This window comes from Plectrocnemia conspersa, unplaced genomic scaffold (genome assembly GCF_051122295.1).
Source record: "Plectrocnemia conspersa isolate PC_06_02 unplaced genomic scaffold, ASM5112229v1 ptg000001l, whole genome shotgun sequence".
Taxonomy (NCBI): domain Eukaryota; kingdom Metazoa; phylum Arthropoda; class Insecta; order Trichoptera; family Polycentropodidae; genus Plectrocnemia; species Plectrocnemia conspersa.
In genome coordinates this window covers 26,105,095-26,123,894 of record NW_028277165.1, presented here as the reverse complement: position 1 = coordinate 26,123,894, position 18,800 = coordinate 26,105,095, and the positions used below count along the sequence as shown (strand labels likewise).

The window sequence follows — 18,800 nt, the reverse complement described above, 5'->3', positions numbered from 1 at the left end:
GAATATTCTAGTGATATGTATTCTTTACAGATGTTCTATGGAGAGTTTCTGTTGTAAAACGACACTTACTGATACATTCCCAGACCCAATTCACCTTTTATTTGCTATTACAATAAACAAGGTAATGACTTGAGAGATGAATGCTTCTCACATAGTCATAATTAATATATGCAAATCATCCAAACACTACAATTATCAGTTCAATAGAAAGTAAGCCAAGAGTAGCCAATTAAATAGTCACAATAGTAGAAGTGCATACGTATAAGTAACTTATTATTAATTTTGATTCCAGCAGCAGAATCGAATTTTACTATTATATTTAAAATTAATGAAAAAACAGCCGTTGAATTACAATCGAAATAAAAACTTTTTTATTGAATAATACTGCTTATTACTACCACATTATATCAGCATGAGCATATGACGATATGACTAAAAATCTTGGATAAACTAGTATATATAAGTTAAAAAACATATGACATATAAACTGAAATATGAAATCCTCAAATTGTCTCAATAATATGTAAATAAAAAAAGAATATGTGGCAGAGTGGCCAACATTTTGAATTCCATGGCCTAATTTCTTCACGCTCTAGTTATAAAACATAAATGTTCCTTGATCCACGATGAGTACAATTTGGAAAATATGTATATTCGCGCGTCTATTTTATGTAAATTGGCATGATGTATAGTATTTTTTACAGTAGTGAAATACATATTGTTTGAGTTATGTTTAAAAGTAAATGATTCACAATTAAGATGCTAACGTTATTTTCCCCCATCAGGTATATATACCTGATGGGGGATATATATACCCGAGTATTTATCATAGCAATATTGTTAAAGCTATAAATGTATGCAAGACCATATTTTAAGTATTTGGCAAGTCGCATAAATAGTGCACATTTTGTTTACTGTGTAACACCATCGTTTGTGGTATTGTAACCCATTATTATTTGTGGTTCATTAGTTGTAGGATTAATATCTTCTCGTGGCTATCCCGAGAGGCAAGCTGCACAGCAGGGACGTCATTTAGGGGAAGGGGGTGGTGGTCATTTGCTCCCCTCCCTTGAACTTGCCCAAAAAATACATGTCATTTAATGAAGTATTATGAATTTTAATAAAATCTAAATATTAAAAAACGACCACTGGCTGCCAAATTTTGTCTCCCCCCCCTGAAAAAGACTGAAATGGCATCCCTGATTCTAACCAGATATTCTCGGGTTATACTTGAAAAGAAAACTAAAAAAAGACTTACCAGACATAACCGATCGTTCCTACTACAATGGTGACGGCACGATTTTATTGCTTTTGACGTGAATTTTTGACTTCTGAGGAGTGATTCAAAATTCGGTTTGAATTCACTTTGCCCGATACTCTTAAATGAGAAATCCATAGTAACATCGGTAAGAATAGCTATCATATTCTTAAAACCTAGTGTAATATTGAAGTGCAGACAAATTTATTTATTTTAGATTAAATTAAGACCATCGTGGCCTAACAGGTTACCTCAATGCGCCACGATGGTCGAAAACAAAACAAATATGTAGCAATATACGAGATGCGACATCTGTCTGTACATATGCTTCCACTTATTTTCCCTTAAGAGTTGACTTGGTTTGCTTGGTATTTTTGATGTAAAAAAATTCCCCGTTCGAAATGACGTATCTGTCTCACGGACCTGGCCTGCTACTGACCATCATGGAAACCGAGCGCACAGATCTTACGACTTTAGGAAGTTGAGCGTTCTTCTAGGCCTGATTTGGTTCCCGATTTCATTTTGAAGAGATGCAAGGTCAGTCTCGATTCTCATCTAAAACGAATTTTTTACTTCATTCTCAACAAGTAATCATTTCATGACCTTTGGAAATGCATAAAAGCTCTTATTTTTTCTCTAGGATTTTTAGAATAAAAGTGCAGACCCAGCAAAACTTTTTACTTAAAATAAGTACCCTAACCCCGAGAGTGTTAAATCTCATGAAATAATATTTTAAATATTATTATTTTTATGTATTAATTAATTGAAAACATTAAAAAATGAATAGGGGGTGGCTAAAATATACAGTAGTTCGATTTTTCTCAATATATTCATACACCAAATCTAGTTAGTTGACAAATAACATATTCTAATTGTAAAATAGTGTATAACTCATAAATAATGTGGGAGGGGGGATTTTTAATTAGTCAGAAAATTCGCTTTGAATGCATAGAGGCGGTCTATCGTATTTCACTGATAGCGATGGGTGATAGGTCGCATCAATGCGAAGATCCGTCAGGGGTTTGCATGTAAGTTCGCATTGAATATATTTAAAGATGTAAAATGGAGTGATGATAACTCGACAGCGATAAGCCGTTGAATAAAGGTAAACTATGCGAAAGGGACGCTCGTGGCGAATAGAACAATTGGAATCATTCGCCGCTAGCGGTTCGATGGAAGTAGTCGTGCGGCGTGTTTCGTCCACCACGCGCCTGCTGTTCCTGCTCCTGATATGCTGTTTAAACGACTCCTCCTCGGAGGACCGGCGCTGAAGCCTAAAGTGGACGCCTGTCGGGAGAAGCACCCGCCTTGCGAACGTTGTGACAACTCATTGTGCGTATTCTACATTTAAATTATTATTTTAGCCGTTCAAAATTTTCCACCCGTGCGTTGCTAAGCAGCTAGGCAACCGCTTCACATTTTTGGCAATCACACTTAGATAGCCGGCCATTAAAGCTTAATCATTCAATTGCCGACCATTAGCATCTGTCGCGCTATTTTAAGTGTATGAGTCGTCAAGTTTCAATAGTAGCTTTAATAAATTTATATTTATCAGGATATTCAATTCAAAAGCGACCATTATTTTTTCCTTTAATTGTTTTTCAATAACATTAACTTCTTTATAGATGAGCGCTCCTCTCCGAAATCAAATTAATTTGTTTCGAGCCGTTAAAGAAGCAGTTATTTTAATAGCTTGGAAATAACCGAAAGAAACGATTTTGATTAACTTCCATTTCTATGCTAAATGCAGCGTTAAACAGATAAACAAATGTTAGTTTAATACCCATGCACTTTTCCTGCACTGATATTCTTTAAAAATAGCAGATATCTAAAAAAGTTTGCTTATATAAGAATTAATATTCATGGACCTCAATGCAAGAACATGTGTTGAGATAATTATTGCAGAACATGTAGCCATTCTTTGAGCTGTCAAAGATGTGAAAATCACTGAGGGCATAATCTGGAGAGTACGGCAGATGTTCAAGATACCCGTATGGGCATTGCCATAACAAAACACACGAACTCGTTTATCCCGAAAGACGCTCTTAGTTCCCAGTTTGTGGTAGTGAACACATATCTTTTAATTCTGAAGTCTGCCGTTGTAATATCACTGCTTTACCAACTCAACTAACTTATCCTTTTAAGTGTTTGGTCGAGAAGAGTCTACTACAGAATTCGCGCCATTTCCAAACTTTCTAGTCCGCTAGTACACTTTCTGTGGTGGCATACATGCATCACCATACTGAACAATGGGTTTCACCTGTACATGTTCCATTTTATGCATATTGCAAGTATGACGGCTATTTTAAACTAAATTTATACCTTCATGTTTCATGCTTAATTCATACTGTCACCCGTCTTATACTTTTCAAACACAATAAAGCAGTGTTTTGAATTTTAATTGTGCTTTTATAATTGTTATTTGACTCACCTTCGAATATATTATATGTATGAATATGTTTATGAAATAATCATTTGAAGAAACTATTGAAGCATAATATTTATTTAACTTCAAAGAAACCACATTTTTTTTAAAAAGATATCGTTCTACCTCAATGTTAGTAAAGCTATTATATTAAATATTAATTTGCTAAAATTGATAACGAAATTAACGCTACAGTATATCAGTATGTATTTGTTTATTAAGAAAAAATAAAATTTCAATATTTGAAAGTCCCTGAACATTAATATTTGTATTCATTAAATATTTAGAGCGCTAAAATCATCTCAGATTCACGTGAAGATCCGATTCATTGATTATTTTAATTTATACTATTATTATTTTGTAATTCTTATCAATGTGACAATAACAGCTTTGCTCTCAATCTAAATATATTTTTATAATAATTAACACGAGCCACATTAATGTTATCACTGTCAACTACCCGTTTCTACGAGGCCATCTGAGCTCAAAAGGTTATCTCAGTTCACTAGCATAAAATAGAATTGTCAATACAGTTCGTTTTTCCCTCGCATCGCTTATGCGTTACGCTTCAAAACATATATAGTTCTTAGTAATTGAATTATCAGTTTAGAGTTGTACGTGTACTACGATCAGTCTCGATTCTTTCTTCGTTTTGATCGATCGTATTTATGGTGAATTTTTATTTATGTTAATTTGCCATGAAATAATATGTGGTTATAAAAATATATCTATTATTATTACAGTATTTTTGAAGAAATAATGAGGGTCATCTTTCTGAGTCTCTTGCTATGGGGTGGAATAACCTGCGGAAGTGTCGTCATGCCTTACTCTCTGAATTTCATCATCAATTCAGGTATCAAATTACTGTGTATCAATCGATTGATTTTCAATAGAATGTGGATGTGATGGTGTTTAATATTTTAGATGTGCCTCATCCTCCGCCGAAGTACGAATATCCGTTTCCAAGTCCTCAAGTCATCCAGAGACTACCTCAAATCAAAGAGAAACATTTGAATGATTCGTTGCAATTCGGAACGATGTCAGTCGAAGCTCTAAAAAGATTGGAAGACAACCTCAGAGGTTCTGGCGTATCGGTGATTCGCGACAATCCAGTGCACGGGCAGCTCATCAACGGCTATCCATCTCACGAAGCTTTGGAATTGCAGCGGATATCTTGGACGATCACGAAAGCATCGTCTCACTTGTCTTACGGTCACTGTGGTAGATATGGAATTCCAGACGATGAATGCGGAAGTTACATCAGCACGTTCAAACTTTTGAATACCAATTTGGGCAAAGACTGCCAAAATTTCCACAATCCGTCTTGCAGTGGCAAGGGAACTAAAAAATATCGCACTTACGATGGTTCTTGTAATAATATGAAGAGAAAATCTTGGGGAAAGGCACTCAGCGGTTTTAAACGATTAATTCATCCGACTTACTCCGACGGAATCGATCAGGTAGTTTAACGATTCATTATGTTCTATATGATGTATGTATATGCTCCATGATAGTAATTGTTTGTTTATATCTAGCCGAGACTATCTTTTGCTAAAAATCCATTACCGTCGCCGAGAATAATCAGCTCTTCAATGGCTATCGATTTGAACGTACCTGATTTGAAACACTCGCTTGCCTTAATGCAATGGACGCAATTCATAGAACATGATCTTCTTCACATCCCTATAAGGAAAATGGGTATGTATTTATCTTAATACGCCTATGTTAAATGTTCTCAGAAAGAAATGGAAAAACAACTAACTAGTGATAAGAGTATTGATGGACTGTATGAATATATTTTATCTTTTCCCAGTTCATAGTGATGCGTCAATAAATTGCTGCGATCGACGAGGAAATTCATTGGCACCACGTCATCAACATCCCAGCTGCTTATCAATAAACGTTCCTCGTAAAGATCCGTTTTACGGTCCGGAATGGATCAATTGCTTGAGTTATACTAGATCTGTTACTACGTTCAGGAGCGATTGCACTTTTGGAGCTGCCGAACAAGTGAGTTTTCATTAGTAATTAATACCATACTACAGCACAAGATAAGATAAATTCACTTTAATTTTTAATTCTGACCATCTGCCATTTAATATAAATTCTGACCAGTCCAATTTAAATTCTAACCATTTTATATATATTCCGACCAATTAATATTTATTCTGAACAATGTATTTTACTTTTATTATAAATTCTAACCCATGTAATAAAAATTTTGACCACAACTGTATTAAAATTCTGACCCAAAAAATACGAGCCTTAAGTTAATATACTAGATAAAGTTAGTATTGCAAATTAATGCATTATATTTTTGGAATACATATTAAGGCATTCCAGATAGGCAAATAGATAAAAAAGATTACAGTTGTATACTGTACAATGTTAATATTAGGGAGTAAATTAAAATAGATTAAAATTGAACTTTCAGATGAATCAAGCGTCTCATTTCTTGGATGGGTCTCAAATATATGGAAGCAACGTTAAACAAGCGTCTCTTTTGAGAGAAAATCGCAGCGGATTGATGACAGTCTCTGAGTTGGATAATGGTTCGGTTTTGCCGAGAGTCGAGCCATCTAATGTGAAGATAAATTGTCAAACCAATGACGATTCAGATATTTGCTTCAAATCAGGAGATTTGCGAGTCAACATGCATCCTCATTTGACGTCCATGCATATCTTATGGCTGAGGGAGCACAATCGCATCGCTCGCAAGCTAGCCGAGCTGAATCCAACGTGGAATGACGAAATTCTATATCAAGAGTCGCGAAGAATAGTCACAGCTGAAATTCAGCATATAACTTACACCCAATGGCTTCCTGTGCTACTCGGTAGTTATGCTTCTATTAAAATTGTGTATTAATTGAGGAGCTTAATTTTGATTAGATTTATTTTTGTTCAGGTAAAAAATTCGACGTGAATGACATTGGTTATTCTCAAGATGTTAATCCTTCGATTGCCAACAGTTTTGCGACTTCCGGATTGCGATTCTTTACGTCGATGTTGAGTGGCAACATTCAGTTGTATAACGAAGATCGGACAGTGAATGAAACATTGGAATTGATGGATCATTTCAACCGTCCTGGCATTGTTACCAGACACGGGAAGTTTAGTCAGATCGTGAGAGGCATGATTAGTCAAAATGGACAGAATATGGATCTTAATATGGTCGACGATATCACCGATCAGTTGTATGCGCCTAAGAATAAAAAATTGGGCTTGGATATTCTAAGCATGGACATTCAGCGAGGAAGAGACCATGGCATACCGCCGTATAATCAATTTAGAGTGTCTTGCGGACTCAAAGCTGCCGAGACGTTCGATGACTTCACTGATGTGATTTCAGATAAGGTAATAATGATGGTTTAAATTATAAAATAATAATTTATTGCAATGTATTCCTAAATTTGATTTATATTTCAGGCTGTCGATCAATTGAAGAAGTTGTATGAGAATCCTCAAGATGTCGATTTGCTTATCGGAGCGCTGGCAGAAGAACCGAAGGACGGATCCGTCTTGGGACACACTCTATCATGTTTATTGGAAGAGCAAATGTCGCGCACCAGAAGAGGCGATCGATATTTCTACACAAATATTGAACAACCAGAGCCGTTTACTCATCAGCAGTTGGAGCAAATCGAAAAAGCTAACTTGGCGAGAATAATATGTGACAACGTTCCTGAAATTTCTAAGCTACAAAAGGATGCATTTTCAGCCATATCAAATATGTGAGAATCAGTTTTTTATATTATTACATAAATAATGTTAACATATTTTAATGTTTATAATATTTTGCAGAAATGAATTGGTGATGTGCGAAAGCAGTCAGATAAAACGCGTCAATTTAGTGGCTTGGCAGGATCCGAATCACAAACCAGATATCATAACGAGAACAAAGAGAAACGTATACAAGTGGATGAAAGAGTCGTAATCGTCGATTCTAGTCACATATTGTCTTTGTATTTATTTATTACTCTGTTTAGTTGTATGTTTTTTATTCGATGATAATCGATTATGTATATAATATTATAATACTTCAGTATTGGTTTCTCTAATAGAAATGATGTATTTAAATGCATTTATATCGTCAATTGTGATAATTTCATCAGTTGTACGATTCTATAAAATACAGGGGAGACCGGAGGAATACGCCAAATTATGAAGCATTCGAGGCTGTTTTACTAATTGGAAATTATTTCTGCCTTAAAATATCTGTGATGGTTATATAATGTGATGCATTATTATACGATGCAACATGTTGCATGAGTCTTTGGAAGACTTTGAAAAGCAATCTAATATAATCTTGTTAGGATTATAGCAATGCCGAAACCCGTGTCTTATGTCGATTTTTTTGTTACGTAATCTCAATGATGTAAATATTTTGATTTTGTATATGATTTTTTGTAATGCAAATATCTGTTTTGTAAACAAATTGTCATGATTCAATGCATGCTAAGTGATTTTTCATTATGTATTCATTAAATTTCGTATATTAGTTTAGTTTTAAGTATAGTTTAAACAAGACTGAGCAAAATGTATCTGTGTTCATATGTACGTAGATATTTATTTTGTACTTTAGTTGATAAAATAAAATTTCAATTATACATAATTTGTTATTTTTATTTAATAATTTAGGGACGGTGATGGTGACGGGTGGCAATTAGACTCAGATTGAGCCGCTGCAGTAATATATTTATTGAAGATTAACGGTATTTACATTACAAGGGGTATTTACATTACAAGCCCGCAAGGGACGGACGGCACGCGTCCGAACCCTTGCGGGCTTGCCGGTAGAGAGAGAGAGAGAGAGAGAAAACCGTCACGCCAATGCTACTCAAGCGCCGACCAGTATTGGCCCCCATATTTATATCAAATAAAATTTAAACATAATAAAAAAACACATTTTTGGTATAGTATACATCAATTATTTTTATTGGTTACAATATCACCATTCAATACCATTATTACGTTTGTTTTAATATGATCTCTTAAGAACTCATTTATTGCTGGTAAATTGATGCAAGGCTAGTTTGTGGAATTGAATGCTAATCCTTAAGGTTCGTTCGATCAACAGTTTGATATTTCAATACTAGTAAAATTATCTCTTCAGTTACTTTCAAAATCATCACGCAGGGAATGATCTATAACACAGTAAAATCAAAATAGTAAAAGAATATCGCACAGTCGTTTACATTTTGTTTGTTTGACGTGCTGACAAATATTATTTAGTGAATACACTAATTAAGTAATAATTTTATTGGATACAATTTTTCTTATTTAAATATATTATATACAAAGTTTTCTTATTTTATTGCTAAGTAGGTGTCTGTTTTATCAATATTATAATACTAGATATGTTTAAAATCCAAGTTTTGAACCAATTTTAGTTTTAAAACTTTTATTTAAATTATCCACAGATGGAGATATAACGTAATATAAATAAAATTTTATGTCACTTGTCACATTTATATTACTTAAGTTAATCGATATAAAAAACACATAAGTATGTAACACAGATCAATTATTAATTATTTTATTATGATATTTAGAAAATAACAGATTAAGTTATAAGTGATTAATTTATGCAAATGTATATATATATATAAATTACATAGTACTTATATGTATTCAGTTAGTTTCATTCACACACAATTTTAATGTAACGAACGGAAATTTTCTTTCGACATTTCAAGTACTTTCAACGATCCCATTAAAAATTTTCGCACGCATAAATATCCCTTCAAACGTGTACCAAGGTTTTACATCTCACGTTTTGTAAACACAACCTTGCTGACCAATTGATTTATTTTCACAACTGGAGGAGTCGAAAAAAATGGGGAAACGACCTATCAACGCCAACGACTCGTAGATCATTTATACGATTGTGATAATAAATAAATACATGGTTTTTGATGTCAGTTTTATCTTAAAATCGGTAATAAATATTTAATAGTCCAGGTTTTTATGGTTTTCTATAATGTATAAGTACATACAAAAAATGTTTTATGTAGTTATATACATCCGTATTTATAATAAGGTAAGTTTATTTAATTATGTTTATTAACAAAAGCTGTGTCGATTAAAAATGTACATATCGGGCTTTGAATCTCTTTCAAGGCAACGAAATACAATTTCAACACCAGATGTTAAATTAGTATTTGCGATTGATTATTATAGCGCAACCGGATAATGTGCCGTTTGGCACGATTTTTTATAAATCAATTATTTTTGAGATTTTTTAACGCCAAATCGACTAAATCACTATAAATGCTAACGCAAATGAGGCGCGTTATGTGTTCTTTTATATACCATAACAATGAAGTATTTTATTGCTTTTTTCATCGTTTAAAATCGTAATATTTTATTGTCTTTATGTGATTAAAATTAATTAAGGATTAACTAAAAAGAAATCTCATGGTCGAATAGTCATGTATGCGTTAGCTTATTTTGGTCTAAAAAGCATTTTTATTGCTTTTGTTCTCACGTTGAATTCGTATTAAAAATAAAATTAAATTAAATTGCAAGAAAGTATTGAATGAAAACAACAAAACCGCCTAATTGTGAAACATGTCTATGTAGATTTAAATCGCGCAATTAAATTGAGTAACTTATAAATGCTATATATTTTTTCATCGATGCAAATAATTTTATCTGCATGTTATAAATGCTATGTAATTAATTTAAAAATTGCTCGCTTAAAAAATCATAATTGTGTCAATGGATGGCGCGTGTCGTTCTATGGTCAAATGTTATTTTCATGCCGTGTTAAATTCGCCCTTCAAATGCTGTTTTTACGCGCAAATGTTCTTAAGAATTTGCAAATATCTTTTCAGTCAGAAAGCTCCGGTATTTTGCTTCAACGAGCAAATTGATGAAGGATGCTCGTTAGACCTTTTGCTGCAAAATTCGAACAACCGGCGCATCCGATGCACTAATTAAGTTTTTCCCGTCACGTATTACTTTTAAACGCATTGGTCCAAATAGCGTAAAAAACGATCATGTCATATAAAATTAAGCGATTTATTTTTTATTTGCATAATATCGCAATATCAAGATGAACGTGTATAATTAAGTATTTTTTCTTATTCATAACGTTCAAGAACATATTTTTAAATTATTCTGTCAGTGTAAAATATAACGCATTGCTGTTTTCGCCTTCTCAGATTCACTAGAATGACCTGAAATGGAGGAATTACGTAGAAGCATTCTACGTTTCATCTTAAAGTGGAAATTTCTGTTATTGGCTGGGAAATGTTGATACATAGATCGTGGCAATTTGTCTCACATGTCAATAGCCAGCATTAAACGCTAAAGATACGTACACTATGATGTCACATTTTTTAATGATTTTCTTCAACTGTATTATGTTTTCGATCCACTCACATTCCTCTTATTTATACTGTACGTTGTCAGATCTAACTTCTTCCTCGTTCCAAAAAATATTATCCAGCGCTATAAATGTTCTAATTATTAAAATAAATGATGAACTTGAAATATTTTCTTTAATTAAAATAGTAAATTTTAATAAAATAAACCTATTTTTAGAATAACTCAGTATGCAGCCAAATAATAACAATATTATCAGAATTTAAAATGTGAATAAAACCGAACCAAAAATGACAATTGTAGAAATCAGTCTTCGGTTTCAAATTTATTTAAATACATTTATAGAAATTTACTAAAAAGTACATATTAACTATTTTTTTTGTGTAAACTTTAAACAACATGAAGATGCTGAATCAAAAAATTGTAATTAAATAAGAATCCTAACGGATTAATAACTGTCCAAGATATATTATAATTGGGCATGCCTACTTAACGATCCACGGTCTGCTGAATATCAATAATTGCATTGTATGCATGACATTGTATCGAAAATTTTTAATTTGTTAATGAAAAATACTATAATTTCGACTGCTCACAAATTGTGCCATTTGATGGCAGTCGAGAGCCATTGTTAATTCATTCGCACGCCGCTTTGCCTAATTGCTATGACGAAAACGGTCACTTATACGCAAATCGAATTAAGAAATTATAATTTGACTCGAATAACGATACTGCTGATTTGTAAACGTAAAAAATATATTTTCCCCAAAACTTTTGTGGAGTAAAAAATACATCATTTATTCCACGATAAGTTATGGATTATTCCATATGAGCTGAACGGGTATTTATTTAGCTACCATATTTGTGTTAAACCTTAAGATTAAACTCGACGTATGACTAACCGGTAAAACCTGAGACTTATTTTGCATAAAACTTCAATTTTCCTTGTCTCAATATAGGTCATATATACATGTAAATTGGACATTAAATGTGTTTCGTGAATAACCCAAATACACAAATACCGTCACCTGGTTTTACCGATTATTTATTTTTGGATTATAATAATATTTCTTATTATTATTAAATATTTTTATTCCATAAATAACTAGAGCTTCTTAAAATGAGAATATTGAGTACAATGTAAAAAAAAATTGAGTTTATTTATAAAATTTACTTTCTCCTATTAATGGATTTTACGTAAATTTTAATTGAAATAGTTTAGGTATATTTGATTTTTTATTTGACTTTATCTTGCCTTCTATTACTAAGTAGCAATAAAGCGTTTATAGATACTAAACATGACAATTAAATATAGTTAATTGCAGTGTAATAAAAAAACAATCAAACAAAAAAAATCTACAAGTCACAAAAGTATTGTTGCATGATTAATACATGCTTGCGAACTTTGCGAAAAAATCCAAGCATCATCGTTTCCTTAGTTCTAATATATCGTTTTCAAGAAATAAAATGTACTAATTTAAAAATAAATGATTTTTTCATGTCGATTTTTGCTCCAATAGGGCTGCAATACCGTTGATGCTGGATTGCAATCCCTAGTCGTGAGTACTATACTCTATGATCACGCTTATATACTATTTTTTAGTTACAGGAGGTCCTATACTCTATCCTTTCTCGGCCGTTGGGCCAATGTGGCGATTTAAGGCAGAAACAGATTATGATACTGCTGTCTGTACTTGCTATTAACAATTCTTTTGCGTAACGTATTTTTTTCAACCATCTGGTGATTTGAAAAAGTTGTGAGCTAAAAATATTTTTCAGCCTCTAAGTAGTTTTCATCAAATTTAATTTTTCTTGCGTACACATATTATAGGAACTGCCTATCACTTCTTGTCTTACACCTATCTTTATATTGGTGACTGTCAACGTGATAGAACATGCGATACAAAATCCTTTTATATATTCCCTATATAATAAGATTTATGTTAGTTTAAATTTTTATTGTGTACTTATTTAAATAAAACCATGAATACAATTTTCTTATGTTGAGAAACTTATATTTTCAATTCGGGAAATCCAAAAGTGGACAAAAACACAACCTCGCTGATGTCGAAGGTAGTCATCGATTACGTTTCACGGTTACAATTAAACGTGGTATCGCTATTACCAAATCAAAGCAATTAGTTCGAGATGGATCGATGCGTGTCTCAGTAAATTTATTTTTAGGAACCACCATTGAAAACGTGTGTAAAATGAAGAATAATAGAAAACACGCAACATCGCTCAAACGCGAGGTCGGCGAGATGACTAGTTTACGAAATGTTCTAGGAACGTGATAAGTTAAAAATATTAAGGTATATCGATCTTATAGTTTTACTATGCCTTTGAGATAATCTTGCGAAACGCTTAATTAAATGGGATACACAAATATGACAATCATGCGTAGGCTCAACCGTCAATTTTTTTTGTATTAAAGGCAAACCTTGAAATTTTTGAGCGAACGAATGTAGGTTAAGATTGTGATATCAATTTATAATTAATTCACTTTCACGGTTTTATAAGATGCATTCGCTCCACACATTATTTGTGGTTGTAATGATCATGTTACACAGTGATGAAATTAGAGCTTCAAAATTGTTCAGAACATTAAAGCTTAACATTTTATTTCGAGTGCATGTAATTTCGTTTGACATACAATTGTATGATTTTAATATAAATTAGAAACCTATTAATGTGTATGTATTATTTATATTAAACTATACGACAATGTAGCAAGCACTGGATCAACCAAATTAGTTGAGTTGATAACGAATTAATTTTACATAAACAATTCTCATATCTTTTCATAAGTTCCAATTTCCTAATCGTTTCACAAGAAAACATATTTTTTGTATACAGTAATAATAATTAAATTGGCTCTTTTTTATATTTTATGATACACCGATTGCGGACATATTTTTACGCAACGCATAAATTAATTAATATAGTAAAATTATTAAAGCAAAATGCTAAACAACGCCATCAAATCATTGCTCATGCATGCACTTTATTTCCGTGTGTCTGAGAGAACAAACTTTAAAATATTATATTTATAAATTACATTACTCTTTTAGTTCAATTATTTTTATGTTGGCAACAATTGTATGCAACTCCTGATTAATTTTTAAATAACAATAATAAAATGTCACACAATTATTATTTTTAAGGATGTTTGCAACGTTTCTTAAGATGTACACACTTCCTTTTATTATACGGTCATCTTACATTTAAAATTCTACTCCATTGTAGCGATACACTGTTCTGCTCTCGAGGAATGCGATATAACAATAATGACAAAACAGTAATGTCGAAAGGGACAAGAACAATAATTACAATGAACTAGGTAACATATTTGTACATAACCCTTTTACAATTAATTAAAAAAATAAATGGAAATAAAAATGATATAACTTAAATTACTATATACAATCTAATTACAATATTAAAATTATACAGTATTGCAATAGTGTATATTTTTAAGCAAATTGCTTCATAATAGAAAGGTCACGCAGGCTAATAGAACAGTAACCATAACATTTACAGTAAAATAGTATCCCATTGGCAATCATAACGAATAAATAAATAATCACAGTACAATCAATCAATAATCATAATTCGTGATTTTAAAATTAACAATTATTCACGATCGCAAAAATGGTCGTAATTCGATGCTTTAAGACTATATAGTACGATTTGACGGTTTAATTTTTAATTAGTTTCAGTAATAACGCTATAAAATTCGACCATTAAATTACAGCTGCTTTTTCTGAAATATTAAATTAATTTTCACCGTTATAATCGTTTATGTTTTTTAAGATATAACATTATTTATTCATTATCGCAAAAAAATAATGGCCATTATTCGATGCTAATACAGAGTAGTACCATTTGACGTTTGTATTTTTAATTGGTCGCATTAATAACGCTCTGAAATTTGACAATTAAAATAAAATTGTATTTATATGTACCTTTTTTCGAAATACTGAATAAACTTTCACGTTTAAAACCGTTTCTGCTGAAACAGTATGAATTTAATATGTATTTTTTATATACACGTGAAAGTAAACTAAATATGCGTGAAATGATAATCATTTCTTCAGTTTTTTCATAGTTTTCGACGCAGTTATTATTCAACAATTTATATAAAGAAAACTTTTATCATTAACATATATAATTTGTAGTTTTATGACTTTGGTAATTACATTTTTAACGATTTGCATGAAGGAGGAAATGTGGACAATTAATTATAATACATACATTGTATGTATATATAATACATATAAATATGTAATAATTATTTAATATCTAATTATTGCAATAAGAAAAAATTGTTATATTTTATAAAAAAAGAATATGACTTTCAACGGATAATATTTAACTTAACCCTACACTGTTAGGGGTAATATCATATATTACTAAAAATACATAATATAATCGCAAAATATTTTTCCCTGAAAGACATGCCGTTTTATTTATAGAGACATTTGATCGATAATTAGTTTTAATATCCACCATACTAAGATAATTAAATTGATCAAAAAGAGTATTTAAAACCGGCGAGTAAAACCACGTAGGTTCAAGTTTGTACGAAATCAGTGAGTCCAAGCTGGAAAGCTAAAGTAAAAGTTCTTAATAATATTGTCGGATGTCTCGAACGGAAATTATTGATTTGAGCACTGTTTAAATATGAGCACATAGTCAGCCCGAGGGAGGCTTAGTGCTCGCCCGCTTATGATATTGCTGTTGTAATTGGAATTGTTGATCCTCGTCTATTTTCTTACTAGACTTGTTTTGCGTTGAAGTTTAAACATGTGTCGTCTGGACAGATTTTAAATGACCATTAATATTTGGACAAATAATGAAGCGGCAATCTCGAATTCCATCTTTGAGACCATATAAGTTTTATTTCTCACCTTCCTTTGTAATGAAAGCATTTGTAGTCGCAATATATTTTTAATTTAATATCAGTTAGTATTTATTTCCATCAATAGCGATATTATAATAGTGATTCAGTTGTAGATTAAGAATTGATATATATGTATAATAGTATAACTATTAAGATAGATCAGTGGTACAAGTCAGTGCAAGGCCGACTGTGGGTTTTGTAGGGCCTCGAGAAAATATTATATGCCCCCTTCATGATTTTACAGGTACATGATTTTATGTATAGAGAAAAATCCCAAAATACTGAGCCGGCCCTGAGTCGGTGACAAATATCTGAAAAACATGGATTCGAATCCTATATGGACCTTAGAGTTGCTATCCTGTCTGGATCAATTGCTATAATGTATGAGAGATTATTATATGGATAGTAATTATTATATAATTATAATTCCGATCATTTCATATTAGGTTTTCTTAGATTTTGCAAACATCATAAATGACTAATTAATAAAAAAAATCAAACAAGGTCTAATAATTATTAGCTGTAACTGTAATATTAGTTAATAATTCATAAAATAGATGTCACTGATTAACGGACTTAGATTTTAGTCTGATGTCTCACTACTTATTTAGTAGATGTTTATTGTGTTTGCCTTTGCCCCGTTGTAACGTACTGTAATAAAGGCTGTCATGTTGTAACCTTGTAACAGAAAGTTCACGATAAGTACATAAATTCAAAGAACAATTTTTTTTATTATATCAATCATCTCAACAATAAATCTTTGTATTTTTGCTACAATTTTTTTAAAATAAAGAAACTAATTACATATATGTTAGTTAAAACGTTTTGCAAAATAAATTATAGAATATGTTTTTATGCTATGATACATGACGAAAAGTTTTAACGAAAAGCTCAGTGATTATAAACATACATATATAATAGACTTTATCTCAAAATTTAGTAACTACTAATACAAGTTCACAAATGCGTTCGAAACCTGAGGCAAAAACGTTTCGGTATTTTAATAGAATGTTAAACCAATGATTGTCATGGCATAACAATTCATGGGAAAATTCATATCAAACATGCGTCAATCGTTTAATAAGTTTCATAAGTGCATAATGATAACAGAAAGTATATTACAATTGAAGAAGAAATTCAATAGAAAAATAAAATGTTTACATTGAACTGAACTAGAACAAATAAACAAAAAAAAGTGAAATTTAAGCCAAAGCGTATACAATGTAAGTAAACAACATTGGCATATAAACAAACATATAGCATAACCTACACGTAATTTTCTAGCTTTGTACTTGGAAGAAAAACGAAACTCGTGAAAGGTCATTCATTTATCGTTTGTTTCAATGCAGCATTTTTACCTCAGTCTTATTTTACACAGCGATGACTTATTTTAGCAACATGTTTGTATAATTTTCCAGTTATTTCAAAATGCGAAAATTTTAATATGTCGTACTTCCTGTGTATTATTATATATACATTTATAATATCTGTATCATTATTACCTAACAATGAAATATCCAAAGCTCTGTTTCGATAATAAATCAATTCACCATGCATGCATAGTATTGCTAATAAAATAGTAAAAAATATTGAACAATAATATCTACTTATTGTGAAAATAAACTTGTCATTTTTTCACTCTCGCCGAGATCTTTCGCATCATCTAGTGCTGATAAATCACATAATACAATTTGCAACGTAACGATTGTTGCAAGATGTTCCGAATGTCATGATACAAACTTAATAAAAACCGTACTCGTTATACGCACGGAGAAAATCGTGATTAGATTTTTTTTATGTGCAAGAAACGTGTATGCACATATATTATAATATTACATAGTGCCAATAACTACTTTAAATTTTAGCTTATTTTTTATAGTTTGCTTAATATAACGAATATAAATGTGGAAGAACTTGTTTACTGACTTAACGCAGTTACGAGTTTCATTCAATCTGCATTTCATAATAAAATCTTATAATTGGAGTAATGATTAAAATCTTAATTGATAGAAAAAAACCTTATTTAATTCTAATAGTACAGCTGAATCATTTTATAATGTCTTAATTTTATCGGAATCATTTCTTCAACGTAAAAGACAATATATCAATAGAAATAGCTGAAGAAATTTGTATGAGGAATGCATGACATAACCTTAAATATTATTATCAAATTTTTTGGGTAAAATAAAATTTAATGTAAATAAGTTCATGCCTTATCTTATTCTTTTACAAATTCACAAAAAACATTTTTCCTCCTCATGAATAGATTTACTATGTACATATATAAAACTTTTTTTATTATTATTTATTATACATTTTTAATCTCAAAACAATTAATCTTAAATTTTTAACTCTCAGTGATTTTTTAATGGACTTACCGCCATTTTTAAACAAGAATTTGAAAAAAATTAGGCTGTAATTTTAGAATAAAAGTTTCATGTCAATATGATATAAAACTAAGGCAGTTATAGTGTCCTCAAAAACCTTTATATCCTTTATATAAATATATATATGTATATAAACATTTTGACAGAATGTGGTTTTGAATTCTCTTTGTGAAAGTCAATAATAATGCATTAATTTTTTTTCTAATGCATTGAAAGCCGCGTCATGAGTCCCTTTGCAATAGGTATATTTCTTAAGAAATCTACTTAAAAGCATACACAACCGAATTTCAAAACCCATTTATGGGAAAAACATGTTTCAACGTACATAGTTTAAAAAATATTACCGTTAATAATTTATTTTGCAAATATTATCTTAGAAATAAATGTACGAATTGATTTATATTTTCTATTAAAATAGAGACACTATGTTTTAATCGTAAATGCTAGTTTATTTATATATTTTTTATAATAAATATTTATGATCATAAGCATAGTGAA

General features: G+C 31.0%; 1 protein-coding gene across 2 annotated transcripts; it reads left to right on the top strand.

Annotated features, from left to right (window-relative positions):
* The first annotated feature begins 2,411 nt into the window (after positions 1 to 2,411).
* LOC148239449 (salivary peroxidase/catechol oxidase-like) lies at positions 2,412 to 8,295 on the top strand. Of its 2 annotated transcripts, none has more exons than XM_088195573.1 (9): positions 2,412 to 2,590; positions 4,427 to 4,536; positions 4,608 to 5,143; positions 5,219 to 5,381; positions 5,497 to 5,693; positions 6,118 to 6,517; positions 6,589 to 7,037; positions 7,110 to 7,414; positions 7,485 to 8,295. In XM_088195573.1, exons 1-9 carry the CDS (start codon positions 2,490 to 2,492, stop codon positions 7,615 to 7,617), a joined length of 2,394 nt encoding a protein of 797 aa, XP_088051699.1. In that variant the 5' UTR covers positions 2,412 to 2,489; the 3' UTR covers positions 7,618 to 8,295. The 2 variants fall into 2 exon arrangements, with proteins under 2 accessions (XP_088051699.1, XP_088052481.1); XM_088196355.1 differs by having other exon boundaries at positions 2,412 to 4,354.
* The last annotated feature ends 10,505 nt before the right edge of the window (positions 8,296 to 18,800 follow it).

Excerpts from the sequence above, each read along its gene's own strand:
- LOC148239449 (XM_088195573.1), top strand. The coding sequence starts at position 2,490 with ATGCTGTTTAAACGACTCCTCCTCGGAGGACCGGCGCTGAAGCCTAAA. Across the intron at positions 4,537-4,607 it reads GAATTTCATCATCAATTCAG|ATGTGCCTCATCCTCCGCCG; the intron begins GTATCAAATTAC and ends TTAATATTTTAG. Across the intron at positions 5,694-6,117 it reads CTTTTGGAGCTGCCGAACAA|ATGAATCAAGCGTCTCATTT; the intron begins GTGAGTTTTCAT and ends TTGAACTTTCAG.